Raw genomic sequence first — 22,923 nt, 5'->3', positions numbered from 1 at the left:
CCATTATCAGAGACACACATGCTTTCCTTACTTTCAAGGTGATACGTATTAAGGGGGAGGGGTTCCTCAGAGCAGCAGCGATCAGGGCAGGCTCCGGCTCCCAGCATCTCGCAGTATCACTGATCCATTGCTGCTGGAGTTGCCTCTCTCGCAGTGGCTCTCTGCACACGGTGGTCGATGGCAACAATGGAAAATTGCCCGAAGTGGGACTGTGGCGGGGTCCTGGAACATTCTCTTTCCTCGAGGCCCACTTCAGCTCGCTGGCAGGAATGAACCAGGCTGGAGATTGATAAAATACACACAGATTAGCTCTCAATCCCAGCGCACAAGTTATCAAACTGGACAAACCATGCCCCAAATGCCAATAACAAATCACACTGGAGAATCCACTGAAATATTGGGGGGAGGTATTGAGGGGGTAACTCCTCGTTCCAGTGGGGAATCCAAGAAAAACAGTAGAATCTTAGCATTCATCCCAGAAAGTGTGCTCAAAATAATGTTACCCCAAGAACAGTGGACGTATATATTCTCAAAACAGTTTAGATTTTGGGGCTAGTGGTTTGGAAAGAGGGCCACTTGGAATTGAAGAGATAAAGGCTTCATAGGTAAAAACTCACAGGGACAGGCGGGGGCCATTCAGCCCCTCGAACCTGTTACACAGGAACAGGAGGTCATTCAGCCCCTCAAACCTGTTACACAGGAACAGGAGGCCATTCAGCCCCTCGAACCTGTTAGACAGGGACAGGAGGCCATTCAGCCCCTCAAACCTGTTACACAGGAACAGGAGGCCATTCAGCCCCTCAAACCTGTTACACAGGAACAGGAGGCCATTCAGCCCCTCGAACCTGTTAGACAGGAACAGGAGGCCATTCAGCCCCTCGAACCTGTTACACAGGAACAGAAGGAGGCCATTCAGCCCCTCTCGTGTGTGTTACACAGGAACATGAGGAGGCCATTCAGCCCCTCTTGAGTGTGTCACACAGGAACAGAAGGAGGCCATTCAGCCCCTCAAACCTGTTACACTGGAACAGGAGGCCATTCAGCCCCTCGAACCCGTTACACAGGAACAGAAGGAGGCCATTCAGCCCCTCTTGAGTATGTCATACAGGAACAGAAGGAGGCCATTCAGCCCCTCAAACCTGTTACACAGGAACAGGAGGCCATTCAGCCCCTCAAACCTGTTACACAGGAACAGGAGGCGGCCATTCAGCCCCTCAAACCTGTTACACAAGAACAGGAGGCCATTCAGCCCCTCGAACCTGTTACACAGGAACAGAAGGAGGCCATTCAGCCCCTCTTGAGTGTGTCACACAGGAACAGAAGGAGGCCATTCAGGCCCTCAAACCTGTTACACAGGAACAGGAGGCCATTCAGCCCCTCAAACCTGTTACACAGGAACAGAAGGAGGCCATTCAGCCCCTCAAACCTGTTACACAGGAACAGAAGGAGGCCATTCAGCTGACCTTGAATCTCCATTTCTCCACCTTTACTTCATATTCCTCAAAACGTTTACAGAGCAGCAATGCAGCAATCACATTCAGACACTTGGTGACAAACCGAGTGGTTGACTCCTGGCGGAATGATAGCTCACCTGGCCCGGGGCCCCTCAGAGTCTGCGAGCTTCCCGTCTTCTTCCTGTCCTTGGCACTGGAGGATTTGCGGCCAGTGGGCGAGGCAGAGTGGTGACGCTGGCTGCCCAGGGCAGCGGGACGGTGAAGGTTGGGGTTTGAATCTGGTGAAGGGAAGGTCACTCCTACATCGCGGGTCCGTCTCCCCTTAGCACTTGGGAGAATCTCCAGAGACTCTGGCAGAAGACATTCAAGCAGCACTTATTATAAACAGAGAAAGGTGGATTGAGGGAGAGCCTGCCTTGATTATAGCAGAGGCTAAGTGAGATGGGGATGGGGGTTCTGGGTGAGGAGGGGCCTGGGGCTGAGGAGGGGCCCGGGGCTGAGGAGGGGCCCGGGGCAGGGGAGGGGCCCGGGGCAGGGGAGGGGCCCGGGGCAGGGGAGGGGCCCGGGGCAGGGGAGGGGCCCGGGCGGGGGAGGGGCCCGAGGCAGGGGAGGGGCCCGAGGCGGGGGAGGGGCCCGAGGTGGGGGAGGGGCCCAGGGCGGGGGAGGGGCCCAGGGCGGGGTCAGGTTGGGGGGGGGGGGGGTTTGGCAGGAGAGGAGTAGGTGCAGGGCAAGGCAGGGTCGGGTTGTGGGGGCAGTGAGGGGTGGGGAATGCAGATGTGGAGTAGGGGCAGGGCAGGGCAAGGCAGGGTGGGGAGGCAATGCGAGGGGGGGGCGGAGTTGTAGGCAAGGAAGGGCATATGGGCAGGGCCAGGGACGGTGAGGCCAGGTCGGGGCGAAATGGAGTAAGACGAGACGGGACGTGGTGGCCCGGGGGGCGGAGAAGGGCCCGGGGCGATGGAGGGGCCCGTGGCAAGGGAGGAGCCCGGGGGAGGGGGCAGAGCGAGCAGGGGGCAGAGGCAGCAGGGGGCAGAGGCAGCAGGGGGCGCAAGGGGCAGAGGCAGCAAGGGGCAGAGGCAGCAAGGGGCAGAGCCAGCAAGGCCCTTATCCTGAGTCTATGCATAAAGTATCCCTTTTTCCAGGTTCCCCAGCCAGGGGAAGCAACCTCGCAGTGTCTACTCTGTCAATTGTAGACTTCAATGGGATCACCTCTCATTCTTCTAACCTCCAGAGAACATAGGCCCAATTTACTCTCATCCATAAGCAACCCTCTCATTCCAGGGACTGATCCAGTGAACCTTGGCTATGCTGCCTCTTAATAAATCCTTCCTTCAATTTGGAGACCAAAGCTGCATACAGTATTCCAGGTGTGGTCGCACCAAAACCCTCCACAATTCTTGCAACACTTCTTTATTCCTGTACTCCAATCCCCTTGCAATAAATGCCAAGATGCTATTTGCCTTCCTGCCAGTTTAGCTGGACTGGTTTGCAATGCAGAGCGAGGCCAGCAGCGTGGGTTCAGTTCCCGTACCAGCTGAGGTTACTCATGGAGGCTCTGCCTTTGCAACCTTGCCCCTCGCCTGAGGTGTGGTGTCCCTCAGGTTAAATCACCACCAGTCAGCTCTCCCCCTCAAAGGGTCACCTGGGACAATGGCAACTTTACCTTACTTTACTGCTTGCTGCACCTACATGCTAACATTTTGTGCTCCTTGTACGAACACACTCAAGTCTCACTGAACAACGATGATGTGGAGATGCCGGCGTTGGACTGGGGTGAGCACAGTAAGAAGTCTTACAACACCAGGTTAAAGTCCAACAGGTTTGTTTCGAATCACTAGCTTTCGGAGCGCTGCTCCTTCCTCAGGTGAATGAAGAGATAGGTTCCAGAAACATATATGTAGACAGAGTCAAAGATGCAAGACGGTACTTTAAATGCGAGTCTTTGCAGGTAATTAAGTCTTTACATGTCCAAACGGAGCAACTAGAGAACACTTCAGCAGTCAAGGGCATTCAGCCTCTGATCTCCGGGTAAGCGTTCTCGAAGGCGGCCTTCAGGACGCGCGACAACGCAGAATCGCCGAGCAGAAACTTATAGCCAAGTTCCGCACACATGAGTGCGGCCTCAACCGGGACCTTGGGTTCATGGCGCATTACATTCACCCCCCCACCATCTGGCCTGTGAAATCCTACCAACTGTCCTGGCTTGAGACAATTTACACCTCTTGAACCTGGGTCTTTAACCCGCTCTCTGGATCTGAAAAGACTCAGGTGACTCAAAATAGAAGTGCTGTTCCTCGTGCGTGACCCAGAGACGGGCCGGATACAACAGTCCGAACTTCACATTTTTCTTAAAAAGGATCGACCTAATCTGGTTGAAGCCTGCTCTTCTCTGGCCACCTCCACACTCATGTCTTGGTAAACCCGCAGGATATTGTTGTCCCACCGTGTCTGCTTGGCCCACTGTAGAATGCGCTCCTTATCCAAGTACCTGTGGAATCTCACCACCATTGCCCTCGGGGGTCTCCCATTCACGGCTTCCTCGCGAGTGCTCTGTGAGCCCTGTTCACCTCCAAGGGCCAGGAAAATGCCCCACCCCCTAGCAGCTTCTCAAACATGTCTGCGATGTATGCCCCAGCGTCCGCTACTTCGGACCCCTCCGGGAGCCCAACGATTCTCAAGTTCAGCCGGCGGGATCTATTCTCCAGGTCCTCCACCTTCTCCAGGAGCTTCTTCTGCTGGTCTCTCAGCATCCCCACCTCCAACTCCACAGTTTGATGTTCCTCCTGCTCAGCCAGTGCCTTTTCTACCTTCTGGATCACCTGATCTTGGGCATCCAATCTAAGCTCCAGCCGCTCAATTGACTCTTTTATCGGGTCCAAGCAGTCCCGTTTCTGCTTAGCAAAGCCTTCCTGGATAACTTGCATCAGCTGCTTCACTGACCGCTGGGTCGACAAACCAGAGGTCCAGTCCTCCGCCATGCTGTCTCCCGCTGCAGCTTCAGCCCAAGCCTCCTCTGTCTTTCTGTTTCTGCCTTTACGAGCACCTTCTCTCCGCGCACCGATGTGGGAATTCAGTACACAGTTGTCTCTGTCATCAGTTTTACAATTCAAGTCCGGTAGAAAATCGGGGGAAAGGTCCAAACGTCCGACCAGAGCAGGAGCCATCAAATGTGCGACTTACTCCTTCATAGCCGCCATCAGAAGACCGTTTAGTATCTTAGTCCATTAAGTTCCTTTAACATTGTTAGTCGGCTGATCATTAGTCATGGGTTACCCTTGGTTTCTGCTATGTAAGTTGTGTCTTCTACTGTGAATACAGATGCAAACTATTTGTTTAATGACTTTGTCATTTCCTTGTTCCCTATGGTAAGGGTCCTTCCTGTTGATTTCCTTATTTCCTATCTCTTTACTTTGCCATTGTTATTTTTGATCCATGATTCTTTAATGGATATATACCTTGAAGTTGAGCAGGGGAACTCAAAAGTTGCAAAATTGTACACTGTGCTATGAAGATTTAGATTTTGAACAGAAGAACTCAGACTTTATGGCACCCGAGAGATTGGAGGGATTTGGTTCAATTGGTTGACTGGTGGCCAACGGATTGTCCAGGGACCGTATTCTGCACAGCAACAGTAACAACGTTGGATCCTGCCAGTTGGGGCTATTTTCAGGATCCAGCAGAAAGCTCCCGTTTATAGACAATAGAACATTACAGCGCAGTACAGGCCCTTCGGCCTCGAAGTTGCGCTGACCTGTGAAATCATTCTGAAGCCCATCTACACTATTCCATTATCATCTATATGTTTATCCAATGATCATTTGAATGCCCTTAGTGTTGGCGAGTCCACTACTGTTGCAGGCAGGGCATTCCACACCCTTACTACTCTCTGAGTAAAGAACCTACCTCTGACATCTGTCCTATATCTATCTCCCCTCAATTTAAAGCTATGTCCCCTCGTGCTAGACATCACCATCTGAGGAAAAAGGCTCTCACTGTCCACCCTATCCAATCCTCTGATTATCTTGTATGCCTCAATTAAGTCACCTCATAACATTCTTCTCTCTAACGAAAACAGCCTCAAGTCCCTCAGCCTTTCCTCATAACACCGTCCCTCCATACCAGGCAACATTCTGGTAATCTCCTCTGCACCCTTTCCAATGCTTCCACATCCTTCCTATAATGCGGCGACCAGAACTGCACCCAATACTCCAAATGCGGCCGCACCAGAGTTTTGTACAGCTGCAACATGACCTCATGCCTCCGAAACTCAATCCCTCTTCCAATAAAAGCTAACACACCGTACGCCTTCTTAACAACCCTCTCAACCTGGGTGGCAACTTTCAGGGATCAATGTACATGGACACCGAGATCTCTCTGCTCAACCACACTGCCAAGACTCTTACCATTAGCCCAGTACTCTGTCTTCCTGTTATTCCTTCCAAAATGAATCACTTTTCTGCATTAAACTCCAGTTTGTTGGGAGGAGGGGCTGTTGCCCTCTCTCTCTCCCAAATGTTCCCTGCCAGCTGTTTCTGAGTCTGCAGAGAAGTCTCTGGACTCTGATGAGTCTACAGTGAAACCATTACAGACTGAGAGCAGACTTCCAACTGGAGGCCTAGACCGAATCTAACTGGAAGACGTACACCTGAAACAGAGACTTTTATCCTTTTACTTTAAGCATTATTTTTACACCCCTCTTTCCCCTCTGTATTTGTCTGTCTTGTGTGTGTATGTAGAGGGTGGGGCAAGTTAAAGAGGGGTGTCAGAAATTAGATAATAGTTAACCAGCTGTATTTGCTACCCATTTCGGAGATCCAGGTTCAATTCCGGCTTGGGTCACTGTCTGCATGCTCCCCCACCCCCCCCCCCCCCCCCCCCCCCCCGTGTCTGCGTGGGTTTCCTCCGGTTTGCTCCCACGAAAGACGTGCTTGTTATATGAATTGGACATTCTGAATTCTCCCTCGTGTACCCGAGCAGGCGCCGGATGTGGCAACTAGGGGATTGTCACAGTAACTTCATTGCAGTGTGTTTATGAATTTAGTGTACCCAATTTATTTTTTTCCAATTAAGGGGCAATTTAGCGTGGTCAATCCACCGACCCTGCACATCTTTGGGTTGTGGGGGTGAAACCCACGCAAACACGGGGAGAATGTGCAAGCTCTACACGAACAGTGACCCAGAGCCGGGATCGAACTTGGGACCTCGGCACCGTGAGGCAGCAGTGCTAACCACCATGCCACCCTTTCATTGCAGTGTTAATGTAAGCTTACTTGTGACAAAGAACAAAGAAAAGTACAGCACAGGAACAGGCCCTCCGGCCCTCTAAGCCTGCGCCGATTATGCTGCCCGTCTCAACCAAATTCTTCTACACTTCCTGGGTCCGTATCCTTCTATTCCCATCCTATTCATGTATTTGTCAAGATGCCCCTTAAACGTCACTATCGTCCCTGCTTCCACCACCTCCTCCGGCAGCGAGTTCCAGACACCCACTACCCTCTGTGTAAAAAAGTTACCTCGTACATCCCAAGGCCTTTTACACACATGTGAGAAATATGAGAATGACTAGAGCGAGGGTAGGTCCGATCATGGACAGTCGCGGGAGATTGTGTATTGAGTCTGAAGAGATAGGAGAGGTCTTGAACGAGGACTTTTCTTCAGTATTTACAAATGAGAGGGGCCATATTTTTGGAGAGGACAGTGTGAAACAGACTGGTAAGCTCGAGGAGATACTTGTTAGGAAGGAAGATGTGTTGGGCATTTTGAAAAACGTGAGGATAGACAAGTCCCCCGGGCCTGACGGGATATATCCAAGGATTCTATGGGAAGCAAGAGATGAAATTGCAGAGCCGTTGGCAAAGATCTTTTCGTCCTCACTGTCAACAGGGGTGGTACCAGGGGATTGGAGAGTGGCGAATGTCGTGCCCCTGTTCAAAAAAGGGAATAGGGATAACCCTGGGAATTACAGGCCAGTTAGTTTTATTTCGGTGGTAGGCAAAGTAATGGAAAGGGTACGGAGGGATAGGATTTCTGAGCATCTGGAAAGACACTGCTTGATTAGGGATAGTCAGCACGGATGTGAGGGGTAGGTATTGCCTTACAAATTTTATTGAATTCTTTGAGGAGGTGACCAAGCACGTGGATGAAGGTAAAGCAGTGGACGTAGTGTACATGGATTTTAGTAAGGCACTTGATAAGGTTCCCCATGGTAGGCTTATGCAGAAAGTAAGGAGGCATGGGATAGTGGGAAATTTGGCCAGTTGGATAACAAACTGGCTAACCGATAGAAGTCAGAGAGTGGTGGTGGATGGCAAATATTCAGCCTGGAGCCAAGTTACCAGTGGCGTACCGCAGGGATCAGTTCTGGGTCCTCTGCTGTTTGTGATTTTCATTAATGACTTGGATGAGGGAGTTGAAGGGTGGGTCAGTAAATTTGCAGACGATACGAAGATTGGTGGAGTTGTGGATAGTGAAGAGGGCTGTTGTCAGCTGCAAAGAGACATAGATAGGATGCAGAGCTGGGCTGAGAAGTGGCAGGTGGAGTTTAACCCTGAAAAGTATGAGGTTGTCCATTTTGGAAGGACAAATATGAATGCGGAATACAGGGTTAACGGTAGGGTTCTTGGCAATGTGAAGGAACAGAGAGATCTTGGGGTCTATGTTCATAGATCTTTGTAAGTTGCCACTCAAGTGGATAGAGCTGTGAAGAAGGCCTTTGGTGTGCTAGCGTTCATTAGCGGAGGGATTGAATTTAAGAGCCGTGAGGTGATGATGCAACTGTAGAAAACCTTGGTTAGGCCACATTTGGAGTACTGTGTGCAGTTCTGGTCGCCTCATTTTAGGAAGGATGTGGAAGCTTTGGAAAAGGTGCAAAGGAGATTTACCAGGATGTTGCCTGGAATAGAGAGTAGGTCTTACGAGGAAAGGTTGAGGATGCTAGGTCTTTTCTCATTAGAACGGAGAAGGATGAGGGGCGACTTGACAGAGATTTATAAGATGATCAGGGAAATAGATAGAGTAGACAGTCAGAGACTTTTTCCCTGGGTGGGACAAACCATTACAAGGGGACATAAATTTAAGGTGAAAGGTGGAAGATATAGGAGGGATATCAGAGGTAGGTTCTTTAACCAGAGAGTAGTGGGGGCATGGAATGCACTGCCTGTGGAAGTAGTTGAGTCGGAAACATTAGGGACCTTCAAGTGGCTATTGGATAGATACATGGATTACGGTAAAATGATGGGGTGTAGATTAATTTGTTCTTAATCTAGGACAAAAGTTCGGCACAACATCGTGGGCCGAAGGGCCTGTTCTGTGCTGTATTTTTCTATGTTCTATCTCCTCTAAACCTTGCCCCTCGCACCTTAAACCTATGTCCCCATGTAATTGATCCCTCTACCCTGGGAAAAAGTCTCTGACTACCCACTCTGACTATGCCCCTCATAATTTTACAGACCTCTTATCAGGTCCTCAACCTCCTTCGTTCCAGTGAGAACAAACCAAGTTTTTTCAACCTCTCCTCATAGCTAATGCCCTCCGTACCAGGCAACATCCTGGTAAATCTCTTCTGCACCCTCTCTGGCGACCAGAATTGAACACTCTACTCCAAGTGTGGCTAACTAAAGTTCTATACAGCTGCAACATGTCTTGCCAATTTTTATACTCAATGCCCCGGCCAATGAAGGCAAGCATGCCGTATGCCTTCTCCACCTGTGTTGCCCCTTTCAGTGACCTGTGGACCTGTACACCAAGATCTCTCTGACTGTCAATACTCTTGAGCGATCTACCATTCACTGTATAGTCCCGGCCTGTATTAGACCTTCCAAAATGCATTACCTCACATTTGTCCGGATTAAACTCCATCTGCCATCTCTCCGCCCAAGTCTCCAAACGATCTAAATCCTGCTGTATCCTCCGACAGTCCTCATCGCTATCCGCAATTCCACCAACCTTTGTGTCGTCCGCAACAACAATTAATTGTGTTTAAATTTACAAACCTGATGACTGTAGTTATTGGGCAACCAAAGACTTTGGGTATTTTTTAAATGAAGAGTTAATTTCAACTGTTGCGCCCCCTGGTCCAGTGGGACTGGAATTGACCGCGCATTAGCCAGGGTGTCATAGAACATAGAACAATACAGCGCAGTACAGGCCCTTCGGCCCACGATGTTGCACCGAAACAAAAGCCATCTAACCTACACTATGCCATTATCATCCATATGTTTATCCAATAAACTTTTAAATGCCCTCAATGTTGGCGAGTTCACTACTGTAGCAGGTAGGGCATTCCACGGCCTCACTACTCTTTGCGTAAAGAACCTACCTCTGACCTCTGTCCTATATCTATTACCCCTCAGTTTAAAGTTATGTCCCCTCGTGCCAGCCATATCCATCCGCGGGAGAAGGCTCTCACTGCCCACCCTATCCAACCCCCTGATCATTTTGTATGCCTCTATTAAGTCTCCTCTTAACCTTCTTCTCTCCAATGAAAACAACCTCAAGTCCATCAGCCTTTCCTCATAAGATTTTCCCTCCATACCAGGCAACATCCTGGTAAATCTCCTCTGCACCCGCTCCAAAGCCTCCACGTCCTTCCTATAATGCGGTGACCAGAACTGTACGCAATACTCCAAATGCGGCCATACCAGAGTTCTGTACAGCTGCAACATGACCTCCCGACTCCGGAACTCAATCCCTCTACCAATAAAGGCCAACACTCCATAGGCCTTCTTCACAACCCTATCAACCTGGGTGGCAACTTTCAGGGATCTATGTTCATGGACACCTAGATCCCTCTGCTCATCCACACTTTCAAGAACTTTACCATTAGCCAAATATTCCGCATTCCTGTTATTCCTTCCAAAGTGAATCACCTCACACTTCTCTACATTAAACTCCATTTGCCACCTCTCAGCCCAGCTCTGCAGCTTATCTATATCCCTCTGTAACCTGCTACATCCTTCCACACTATCGACAACACCACCGACTTTAGTATCGTCTGCAAATTTACTCACCCACCCTTCTGCGCCTTCCTCTAGGTCATTGATAAAAATGACAAACAGCAACGGCCCCAGAACAGATCCTTGTGGTACTCCACTTGTGACTGTACTCCATTCTGAACATTTCCCATCAACCACCACCCTCTGTCTTCTTTCAGCTAGCCAATTTCTGATCCACATCGCTAAATCACCCTCAATCCCCAGCCTCCGTATTTTTTGCAATAGCCTACCGTGGGGAACCTTATCAAATGCTTTGCTGAAATCCATATACACCACATCAACTGCTCTACCCTCGTCTACCTGTTCAGTCACCTTCTCAAAGAACTCAATAAGGTTTGTGAGGCATGACCTACCCTTCACAAAGCCATGCTGACTATCCCTGATCATATTATTCCTATCTAGATGATTATAAATCTTGTCTCTTATAATCCCCTCCAAGACTTTACCCACTACAGACGTGAGGCTCACCGGTCTATAGTTGCCGGGGTTGTCTCTGCTCCCCTTTTTGAACAAAGCGACCACATTTGCTGTCCTCCAGTCCTCTGGCACTATTCCTGTAGCCAATGATGACATAAAAATCAAAGCCAAAGGTCCAGCAATCTCTTCCCTGGCCTCCCAGAGAATCCTAGGATAAATTCCCATCAGGTCCCGGGGACTTATCTATTTTCAGCCTGTCCAGAATTGCCAACACCTCTTCCCTACGTACCTCTATTAGCCTGGGGCTCAGCATTCTCCTCCACATTATCTTTTTCCTGAGTGAATACTGACGAAAAATATCATTTAGTATCTAGCCTATCTCAGACTCCGCAGAATTTCGCATCCCTTATCCTTGACTGGTCCTACTTTCCCATCCTCGGCCTTGATCGGGTCCTACCTTTCGCCAGTCTTTCTGGTTTTCCGGACATACCTAGAAATACTTGTTCATGTCCTCCTGGCTACGTCTCAGCCCTCCTCTCTTTAGATCCTTCCTCGCTACCTTGTAAATATCCATCGCCCCCCAACCGAAACTTCACAACTTCATCTTCACATAGGCCTCCTTCTTTCCTCTTAACAAGAGATTCAACTTCCTTGGTAAACCACGGTTCCCTCGCTCGACGCCTTCCTCCCTGTCTGACCGGTACATACTTATCAAGAACACGCAGTAGCTGATCCTTGAACAAGCCCCACTTATTCAGTGTGCCCAACACTTGCAAGCCTACTTCTCCACCTTATCCCCCCCAAGTCACGCCTAATGGCATCATAATTGCCCTTCCCCCAGCTATAACTCTTGCCCTGCGGTGTATACTTATCCCTTTCCATCATTAACGTAAACGTCAACCGAATTGTGGTCACTGTCCCCAAAGTGCTCTCCTACCTCCAAATCCAACACCTGGCTGGTTCATTACCCAAAACCAAATCCAACGTGGCCTCGCCTCTTGTTGGCCTGTCAACATATTGTTTCAGGAAACCCTCCTGCACACTGTACAAAAAACGACCCATGTGTCGTAACATCTGTGATAACTTTTCCTATTGTAACATCTGTGATAACTTTTCCTATCGTACCATCTATGATAACTTTATCTACCGTAACATCTGTGATAACTTTTCCTATTGTAACATCTGTGATAACTTTTCCCGTCGTAACATCTGTGATAACGTTTCCTGTCCTAAGGGGCCAATGGTTACTTTAACTACTCTCCTTTTTATACACTGTACTGTAAAATCTCTTACAATCTTTTTATACTTCTAGCTCGTTTACTCTCAATTCTATTTTTTCCCCCTTTTTTTCAACTTGTTGGGCATCCTTTGCTGGTTTCTAAAACTTTCAATCCTCAGACTCACCACTCTTCTTGGCAATGTTATCAGCCTCTTTTGATTTGATATTTTCTTAACTTCCACAGTAAGCTACAGATTAATAATTCTCTCAAAGCTTTTTTTAAAAATGTACTGTATTTTTGTTGAGCTTTCCGAATAGTTTCTTTAAATATTTCCCACTGTTTGGGGACTAGTTATCATTGGATAGTTTAGCCTTCGCCAGCTCTGCCCTCACACTTAGCAGCTGATCTTCTTTACGTTTAAGATTCTTGCTTTCTAATCAAAATTGCTCCTCCTCAGTCCTAAAGGATCAATCCCCGAGAAATGCAATGAAATGAAAATCGCTTACTGTCACAAGTAGGCTTCAAATGAAGTTACTGTTAAAAGCCCCTAGTCGCCACATTCCGGCGCCTGTTCGGGAGGCTGTTACGGGAATCGAACTGTGCTGCTGGCCTGCCTTGGTCTGCTTTCAAAGCCAGCGATTTAGCCCAGTGTGCTAAACAATGACGAGACGGAGACTGTGTCCATGTTCTGGGTCCCACAGCCAGGGGATCACACCGTCAACCCCTTCAAAGTCCTGTGCCACTAGTTTGTCCATCGTGCTGACATTGGTTTGGGTATTTGGTTAAAAAACCTTTCATTTAAGGCGGCACGTGGCGCAGTGGTTAGCACTGGGACTACGGCGCTGAGGACCCGGGTTCGAATCCCAGCCCTGGGTCACTGTCCGTGTGGAGTTTGCACATTCTCCCCATGTCTGCGTGGGTTTCACCCCCATAACCCAAAAGATGTGCAGGTTAGGTGGATTGGTCATGCTAAATTGCCCCTTAATTGGAAAAAAATAATTGGGCACTTTAAAATATATTTTAAAAAAGAACTTTCATTTCATTTTTTAAAATCCATTATGACTGGCATGGCTCTGATTGACCACTGAACTCCCTCTCCCTTCAGTCTCACTCTATCTTTACCAAGCTACGGTTCCCTCTCCCTTCCAGTCTCACTCTATCTTTACCCAAGCTACGGTTCCTCTCCCTTCCAGTCTCACTCTATCTTTACCCAAGCTACGGTTCCCTCTCCCTTCCAGTCTCACTCTATCTTTACCCAAGCTACGGTTCCCTCTCCCTTCCAGTCTCTCTCTATCTTTACCCAATCTACGGTTCCCTCTCCCTTCCAGTCTCACTCTATCTTTACCCAAGCTACGGTTCCCTCTCCCTTCCAGTCTCTCTCTATCTTTACCCAAGCTACGGTTCCCTCTCCCTTCCAGTCTCACTCTATCTTTACCCAAGCTACGGTTCCCTCTCCCTTCCAGTCTCACTCTATCTTTACCCAATCTACGGTTCCCTCTCCCTTCCAGTCTCACTCTATCTTTACCCAAGCTACGGTTCCCTCTCCCTTCCAGTCCTCTCTCTATCTTTACCCAAGCTACGGTTTCCCTCTCCTTCCAGTCTCTCTCTATCTTTACCCAAGCTACGGTTCCCTCTCCCTTCCAGTCTCTCTCTATCTTTACCCAAGCTACGGTTCCCTCTCCCTTCCAGTCTCACTCTATCTTTACCCAAGCTACGGTTCCCTCTCCCTTCCAGTCTCACTCTATCTTTACCCAAGCTACGGTTCCCTCTCCCTTCCAGTCTCTCTCTATCTTTACCCAAGCTACGGTTCCCTCTCCCTTCCAGTCTCTCTCTATCTTTACCCAAGCTACGGTTCCCTCTCCCTTCCAGTCTCACTCTATCTTTACCCAATCTACGGTTCCCTCTCCTTCCAGTCTCACTCTATCTTTACCCAAGCTACGGTTCCCTCTCCCTTCCAGTCTCTCTCTATCTTTACCCAAGCTACGGTTCCTCTCCCTTCCAGTCTCACTCTATCTTTACCCAAGCCACGGTTCCCTCTCCCTTCCAGTCTCTCTCTATCTTTACCCAAGCTACGGTTCCCTCTCCCTTCCAGTCTCACTCTATCTTTACCCAAGCTACGGTTCCCTCTCCCTTCCAGTCTCACTCTATCTTTACCCAAGCTACGGTTCCCTCTCCCTTCCAGTCTCTCTCTATCTTTACCCAAGCTACGGTTCCCTCTCCCTTCCAGTCTCTCTCTATCTTTACCCAAGCTACGGTTCCCTCTCCCTTCCAGTCTCTCTCTATCTTTACCCAAGCTACGGTTCCCTCTCCCTTCCAGTCTCACTCTATCTTTACCCAAGCTACGGTTCCCTCTCCCTTCCAGTCTCACTCTATCTTTACCCAAGCTACGGTGCCCTCTCCCTTCCAGTCTCACTCTATCTTTACCCAAGCTACGGTTCCCTCTCCCTTCCAGTCTCACTCTATCTTTACCCAAGCTACGGTTCCCTCTCCCTTCCAGTCTCTCTCTATCTTTACCCAAGCTACGGTTCCCTCTCCCTTCCAGTCTCACTCTATCTTTACCCAAGCTACGGTTCCCTCTCCCTTCCAGTCTCTCTCTATCTTTACCCAAGCTACGGTTCCCTCTCCCTTCCAGTCTCACTCTATCTTTACCCAAGCTATGGTTCCCTCTCCCTTCCAGTCTCTCTCTATCTTTACCCAAGCTACGGTAGCACAAGTTTTGGGCAGCACAAGTGATTAGCACTGTTGCTTCACAGCGCCAGGGTCCCAGGTTCGATTCCCCGCTGGGTCACTGTCTGTGCGGAGTCTGCACGTTCGCCCCGTGTCTGCGTGGGTTTCCTCCGGGTGCTCCGGTTTCCTCCCACAGTCAAAAGACGTGCAGGTTAGGTGGATTGACCATGATAAATTGCCCCTAGTGACCAAAAAGGTTAGGAGGGGTTACTGGGTTACGGGGATCGGGTTGCAGTGAGGGCTTAAGTGGGTTGGTGCAGACTCGATGGGCCGAATGGCCTCCTTCTGCACTGTATGTTCTATGTAAAGCTGATAAACTGCTCCTCGACTTTTCTCTTTGGATTTCGAAATGTCGCTTCACCTGTTGACCCTTCCCATCCTTTTCGTTTCAATGTCTGGGGCGGGATTCTCCCCTACCCAGCGGGGCTGGGGTCCCGGCGGGATGGAGTGGCGTGAACCACTCCGGCATTCGGCACCTTTAGGGCTAGGACCCGCGCCGGAGTGGTTGCCGTCCCGCCGGCTGAGTGGAAGGGCCTTTGGCGCCAAGCCAGCTGGGGCTGAAGGGACTCCGCCGGCAACGGAATTCCGCGCATGCGGGGGGAGCGTCAGCAGCTGCGGAGGGGAAAGAGTGCCCCCCCGGCACAGGCCCGCCCACGGATCGGTGGGCCCTGATCGCGGGCCAGGCCAGCGTGGGGGCACCCCTGGTGCCAGATCATCCGCGCCCCCCTCCCAGAACCCGGAGCCCGCTTTCGCCGCCTGGTCCCGCCAGTAAGGGAGGTGGTTTTCATTCACGCCGGCGGGACGGGCATTACAGCAGCGGACTTCAGCCCATTGCGGGCCGGAGAATCGCCGGGGGGGGGGCGCTGACCGGCGCAGCGCGATTTCCCGCCCCCGCCGAATCTCCGGTACCGGAGAATTCGGTGGCCGGCGGAGGCGGGATTCACGCCGCCCCCTGACGATTCTCCGACCCGGCGGGGGGTGTCGGAGAATCCCGCCCCCGATCTTCAACCATTGGTTACACCATTCACCAGAACATTAATCCCAGCCCTGTTTGGGTGGAGCCCATCTCAACGAATAGCGCCCTCTTTCCCCAGTTCCAGCACCTCACAAGTCAAAATCCCTTCTCCATATGAAACTCTGATGTTTAATTCTCTAATCTGCTTGACCCTGTGCCAATATGTATGCTGCTCACCGATTGCTACCCTCAAGGTACTGCTCATTAGTTCAGGAATCTTCAACCCTCTCGCTATGTCTTGGGTTGCTAGATTCAGGAGAGGAGAGAGTGCTGGCCACTTACCGGATTTGCTATGAAGCCCTTTGGGACATTAAGGGTCATGAAAGGTGCTACAGAGCAGCGAGTGTTTTTAAAGATCTGGGATGAGGTTCCAGATCCTCCCTGCCCCGTGTGGCTTGTTTCCCACCAAAACAACAAACCAACTCCTCCCAGGCACTTACCGGTCTGCACCCCCTGGTTGACCAGCCTCGTGCACCTCCTGTTGATGAGTTTGCTGGAGGGGCCATGTGGGGGATGGGCAGAGGGGCTCGGAGTGGATGTAGATTCGGATGTAGTTGCAGTGAAGTCCTGTTCTCCAGTGACCTGTGGAGGCAAACGCAGGTAATATGGCTCAATAGTCACATTGTTTCAGTAACGGGGGCGGGGCGGGGGCTGCGGCTGCTGCCCCTCTTACACAGCAGTGATCGGTGGGCCAGAGAGAGCAAGATCGGGCGGGGGGGGGGTGGGGGGGGGGGGCAGCTGACTGCTGAGCGGCACCCTGCGAGCCCGCCACTCTCTTCCCTACCCCCGCAGGAAGAAGTGAGTGAGGATTCCAGCAGAGAGAGACCTTTGGCAGCATGTCGGTGCACTTCCCACTGGCCGATTGCTTCTCCGTGCTCAGCCTCAGAGAACGTGGCAGGGTTCCACATATTAGTGAGGGGAGTGAGGGGAGTGGTTGAAGGGTGTAAGTTTAACCAGGGTTTTTGGTAAGTTTAACCAGGGTTTTTGGTCCTAACAGCGAGATGCTGGGTCAGTGTTGGGACACAGATCATTACATTATGGACTGACCTAATTAACACTACGCCCCTGTACGCTTCACCCGATGCCGGTCTATGTAGTTACATTGTGTACCTTGTGTTGCCCTATTATGTATTTTCTTTTTATTTTATTTTCAATGATCTGTTTGAGCTGCTCGCAGAAAAATACTTTTCACTGCACCTCGGTACACGTGACAATAAACAAATCCAATATGACTGGATTGTGATTGACCAGAAATGATAAGACAAAAGTAGCTCAAACGGTGAGTATAATGTTGGCCTTTATCTGAATGGGACTGGAATTCGAAGTGATGCTTCAGCTGTCCGGGTAGACCCTGTATTCCATTCTGCACTCCACACCTCAGCTAAGATATATTAGCCATGAAGGGAAAACAGTGCAAATTCACCAGAATAATCCCCAATTAATTAGGAGAGGTTGCATAGACTAGATTGGATTAGCCTGAGAATAGAAGATTAAAGTGATGATTTAATTGAGATGTTTAAGATTACTGAAGGATTTTGTAGGTCGCTAGAGAAGCTATTTCCTGGGGGGGGGGGTTCCAGAGCACAGTAATTAGCACTGCTTCCTCACAGCGCCAGACTTGGGTTCAATTAGGGCCTCAGGTGACAGTATAGTTTGCACGTCCTCCCCTCTGGGTGCTCCGGTTTCCTCCCGCAGATGTCTTCAGGTGGACTGGCCACGATCAATGCGCGGGGTTACGGGGCTCTTTCGGAGAGTCAGTACAGAATTCGATGGGCCTATCCTTCTGCACTGTAGGGATTCCACGGATAGAATGTTAAAATTCAAACCAAGTCACTCAGGGGTGAAGTCAGGAAGCACTTCCTCACACAGAGTGGAATGGGAACCGGGAAGTTTCGTCCCCTCCAAAAATAAAAGCTTGCTGGGGGTGAATTTAAATTTCAAAAATCAGAGTGATGGATTTTTGTTGGGTAAGGTCTGATAAGAACGTTTGTGGATGACACAAAGGTTGGTGGAGTTGTGGATAATGAAGAGGATTGTCAGGGGATACAGCGGGATATAGATCAGTTGGAGACTTGGACGGAGAAATGGCAGATGGAGTTTAATCCGGACAAATGTGAGGTAATGCATTTTGGAAGGTCTAATACTGATGGGAAATATATATAGTAAATGGCAGAAGAGCATTGACAGGCAGAGGGGATCTGGGTGTAAGGTACACGGGTCACTGAAAGTGGCAACGCAGGTGGATAAGGCAGTCAAGAAGGCATACGGCTTGCTTGCCATCATCGGTCGAGGAATTGAGCATAAAAAATTGGCAAGTCAGGCTTCATCTCCACCCCCCCTCTCCCCCTCCTCTCCCCCCTCTCCCTCCACCTCCCCCCTCCGCCCCCCCCCTCCACCCCTCCCCCTCCTTCTCCCCCCCCCCCACCCCCCTCCCCCCCTCTCCTCCCCCCCCCACCCCCTCCCCCCTCTCCTCCCCCCTCCTCCTCCCCTCCCCTCCTCTCCTCCCCTCCCCTCCCCCCTCCTCCTCCTCCTCCTCCTCCCTCCCCCTCCCCTCCTCCTCCTCCTCCCCCCTCCTCTCCTCCCCCTCCCCTCCCTCCTCCCCCCTCCTCCTCCCTCCCCCTCCCCCCCTCCTCCTCCCTCCCCCTCCTCCTCCCCTCCCCCTCCCCTCCTCCCTCCCCCTCCCCCCCTCCTCCCTCCCCCCCCCTCCTCCCCCCCTCCCCTCCCCCCCTCCCTCCCCTCCTCCGCGCATTGGTTAGCACTGCTGCCTCACGGCAGCGAGGTCCCAGGTTCGATCCCGGCCCTGGGTCACTGTCCGTGTGGAGTTTGCACATTCTCCCTGTGTTTGCGTGGGTTCATCGTAGAATTTACAGTGCAGAAGGAGGCCATTCGGCCCATCGAGTCTGCACCGGCTCTTGGAAAGAGCACCCTACCCAAGGTCAACACCTCCACCCTATCCCCACAACCCAGTAACCCCACCCAACACTAAGGGCAATTTTGGACACCAAGGGCAATTTATCACAGCCAATCCACCTAACCCGCACATCTTTGGACTGTGGGAGGAAACCGGAGCAGCCGGAGGAAACCCACGCACACACTGGGAGGATGTGCAGACTCCGCACAGACAGTGACCCAAGCGGGAATCGAACCTGGGACCCTGGAGCGGTGAAGCATTTGTGCTAACCACTATGCTACCGTACGGCCCTAGTTTCGCCCCCACAACCCAAAGATGTGCAGAGTAGGTGGATTGGCCACGCTAAATTGCCCCTTAATTGGAAAACATGAATTGGATACTCTAAATTTATTTTAAAAAAAGATACAGATCAACATGATCTAATGGAATGGTTGATCAGGCTGCAAGGGCTGAATGACCTGCTCCGAGTATTGCTAGCCCTCACCAAGCTGTTTAACTGCACGTCACTGCTTTCAATACTGTACCAGCAACTCAACAGCATCATTCTGGGGGAGACCAGCCTGACCGAGTCTCCCTCACTCACCTGGTCACTTTGACATCTGGTCTCTGCCCTCCTCGGCCTCTCCCTCCGATAAACCAAGCTCTCTTTCTGCTTCTCAATGCTGCTGTACAAGCGGGAGAGAGGCTGCACAGTGACACGCTCTGGCCCAAAGGCCCTGACCAAGCGCGCCGTGTCGATGGTGGAGATGGTGCTTCCCGTCTCAGTCTGTGTCTGCACGTCTGAGGTGTCCGACTCAGCGGTGGGTGGACCAGCTGCACGGCCGCTCTCCATATCCGTGTACCGCCGGTGGTTAAGGATCTTCTTTATCCGGTCAGTGGAGATTTCCTCCAGGGAGTCGGGGCTCTCACTCTTTGGGGTGGCCAGGGAAACTGGAGAAGGGGAAGACGGTCTCACCGTCGTCGTGTCCTCCCACGCTCTGCACCTCCTGCCTCTCTGTGCCGTCCTGCGCTGGCTATCCCTCCCCTCAGCGGAGAGGAGAGCGTGCTGCGCCGGGTTGCGGAGGATGCGAGCTAGCTCGTCAAGCGTTCCAGCAGGGAAAGTTCACTGGCACTGCTTGAACCTAGCCTCCTGTGTTTCTTTTGTCGCTCTTTAAACCTCTGCCAGAGTTCATCCAGACTGCTGTACCTCTCTGTTCGGCTAGCTCTCAGTGGGCCACTGCTCCACTCTGTTGGGGGACTTGCATTGTTAGCCATTTCTGTGCAGCGGGTGGTGGGAATTGGCTGACCTCGAGAGTTGCCGCGTCGGGCCTTTCTCGTAGCTGTCTTTGCCCATTCCAGGTAAGAGGGGACAGGACGGCCCCCCTCGTCCTCCTCCAATGCCCCCGAGCCTCTCCCGGAATGACTGGCGAGACTGTGTTGCCAACTTCGATAGGTCTGGCTTGACGCACTCTTGGGTATGATTGAGACCCCCCTGCTGCTTTGCTCTCGCTCCCATGCTCGCTGCCTTGCCTCTGGGTGAAGTGGGGAACACCTGTTCCGGGGCCCGAGTTGGCTCCTGCTGTCGTGCTGGGCAGGAGTGTTTTGTGGAAAAGTCGCCATCGCCAACATCCTGCAGTGGCATTCTTTCAGGTAAAGTCCCTGCACCAGCGGTGAGGCTGCCCTGGTGACGCCGGGTACCTGCAGTGATTGCATAGAAACCAAAAGTGACCACAAAGCTAGGTGACCCCTATCCTAACCTGCACCAAATCGCGTTCACCCTCAACCCTCTTCCATTAATCCACATTACCTTCGAGTCCACCCTCAACCCTCTTCCATTAATCCACATTACCTTCGAGTCCACCCTCAACCCTCTTCCATTAATCCACATTACCTTCGAGTCCAGCAACTCATTGATTTCAAGATTCTAACCCTTGCATTCAAATCTCCTGCAGCCCGACTACCCTCCGAGACACTATACTTGACCCAAGATTTTTCCTCCACCATTGATGGTCATATCTACAGGTGTCAAGGTCAGGGCTATCGAATTTTCTCCACCTCTCTAAAACCTACCTCTTCGACCAAATGTCTCCATAACAAACTCTGGCTAATTTGATTCAATAATCGTTCCTATGAATCACCTTGAGAAGTCTTACAACATGAAAGAAACTATACAACTGCACTTGTATCAATCCAAAACCAAACCAAACGCCCCACTCTCTCTCCGTAGCCCTGTATTAATCCCAAACTAATCCCACTGTCCCACTCTCTCCCCATATCCTGTATAAATCCCAAACTAATCCAACTGCCCCACTCTCTTCCCATAGCCCTGTATCAATCTCAAACTAATCCCACTGCCCCACTCTCACCCCATATCCTGTATCAATCCCAAACAAATCCCACTGCCCCACTATCTCCTCATAGCCTTGTATCAATCCCAAACTAATCCCACCGCCCCCACTCTCTCCCCATAGCCTTGTATCAATCCCAAACTAATCCCATTGCCCCACTCTCTCCCCATAGCCTTGTATCAATCCCAAACTAATCCCACTGCCCCATTATCTCCTCATAGCCGTGTATCAATCCCAAACTAATCCCACCGCCCCACTCTCTCCCCATAGCCTTGTATCAATCCCAAACTAATCCCACTGCCCCACTATCTCCCCATAGCCTTGTATCAATCCCAAACTAATCCCACTGCCCCACTATCTCCTCATAGCCGTGTATCAATCCCAAACTAATCCCACTGCCCCACTATCTCCTCATAGCCGTGTAACAATCCCAAACTAATCCCACTGCCCCACCCTCTCCCCATATCCCTGTATCAATCCTAAACTAATCCCAATGCCCCACTCTTTTCCCATATCCCAGTATCAATCCCACACTAATCCCACTGCCCCGCGCTCTTTCCATATATCCCTGCATCAATCTCAAACTAATCCCACTGTCGCACTCTTCCCATAGCCCTGTATCAATCCCAAACTAATCGCAATGCCCCACTCTTTTCCCATATCCCAGTATCAATCCCACACTCATCCCACTGCCCCGCGCTCTTTCCATATATCCCTGAATCAATCTCAAACTAATCCCACTGTCCCACTCTCATCCGTATCCCTGTATCAATCCCAAACTAATCCCACTGCCCCACTCTCTCCCCATAGCTCTGTATCAATCCCCAAACTAATCCCACTGCCCCACTCTCTCCCCATAGCCCTGTATCAATCCCCAAACTAATCCCACTGCCCCACTCTCTCCCCATAGCCCTGTATCAATCCCAAAACTAATCCCACTGCCCCACTCTCATCCGTATCCCTGTATCAATCCCAAACTAATCCCACTGCCCCACTCTCTCCCCATAGCTCTGTATCAATCCCAAACTAATCCCACTGCCCCACTCTCTTCCCATGGCTCTGTATCAATCCCAAACTAATCCCACTGCCCCACTCTCTCCCCATATCCCTGTATCAATCCCAAACTAATCCCACTGCTCCAATCTTCCCATATCCCTGGATCAATCACAATCTAATCCCACTGCCCCACTCTCTCCCCATATCCCTGTATCAATCCCAAACTAATCCCACTGCCCCACTCTCTCCCCATATCCCTGTATCAATCCCAAACTAATCCCACTGCCCCACTCTCTCCCCATATCCTGTATCAATCCCAAACTAATCCCACTGCCCCACTCTCTCCCCATATCCCTGTATGAATCTCAAGCTAATCCCACTGCCCCACTCTCTCCCCTTAGCTCTGTATTAATCTCAAACGAATCCCACTTCCCCCCTCTCTCTCCATAGCCCTGTTTTAATCCCAAACTAATCCCACTTCCCCCGTCTCTCTCCATAACCATGTTTCTATCTTCAGAGATATTACAATTTCAGTGGGAGGATTTCGTTATACCATGACTGCTTGTGACAAGATTAATGGAGCAGACTGTCTCTACCTGTCCAGTTTTTCCATATGTCCTGTCCAATAGTTATTCCTCAACCGATATCACTGAAACAGATTGTGTGGTCACGGTACTGCTTGTGAAATCTTGCTGTGTGTAATTTGGTTGTCACGTTTCCTATGTTACAACAATGACTACTTAACCAGCTTTCAGGGACTTTGGATATTCTGAGGTTGAGCTATATAATTTGATGCTAGAGAATTGAATATTTTTATAATAATAATCTTTATTGTCACAAGTAGGCTTACATTAACACTGCAATGA

General features: G+C 50.7%; 2 protein-coding genes across 5 annotated transcripts in view; both read right to left on the bottom strand.

Annotated features, from left to right (window-relative positions):
* LOC140409350 (centrosome-associated protein ALMS1-like) overlaps positions 1-19,972 on the bottom strand; it is a 71,948-nt gene extending 51,976 nt beyond the window's left edge. The window contains exons 1-4 of the mRNA XM_072497774.1: positions 19,318-19,972; positions 16,264-16,405; positions 1,592-1,804; positions 32-279 (exon numbers count right to left, since the gene is read on the bottom strand). Coding sequence (XP_072353875.1) covers positions 32-279; positions 1,592-1,804; positions 16,264-16,405; positions 19,318-19,566 — 852 coding nt within the window. The 5' untranslated portion in view covers positions 19,567-19,972. The remainder of the gene's footprint in view (positions 1-31; positions 280-1,591; positions 1,805-16,263; positions 16,406-19,317) is intronic.
* Positions 19,973-19,980: 8 nt separating this feature from the next.
* The window catches only part of LOC140409349 (uncharacterized), a 96,834-nt gene continuing 93,891 nt past the window's right edge, over positions 19,981-22,923 (bottom strand). For all 4 annotated transcript variants that reach the window (XM_072497770.1, XM_072497771.1, XM_072497772.1 and 1 more), the window contains one exon: positions 19,981-20,411. In XM_072497770.1, the coding sequence (XP_072353871.1) occupies positions 19,981-20,411 (431 nt within the window). The remainder of the gene's footprint in view (positions 20,412-22,923) is intronic.

This window comes from Scyliorhinus torazame, chromosome 3, assembly GCF_047496885.1.
Source record: "Scyliorhinus torazame isolate Kashiwa2021f chromosome 3, sScyTor2.1, whole genome shotgun sequence".
Taxonomy (NCBI): domain Eukaryota; kingdom Metazoa; phylum Chordata; class Chondrichthyes; order Carcharhiniformes; family Scyliorhinidae; genus Scyliorhinus; species Scyliorhinus torazame.
Note: the sequence above shows the minus strand (reverse complement) of the source record. Positions and strands in the feature narration are given on the sequence as shown.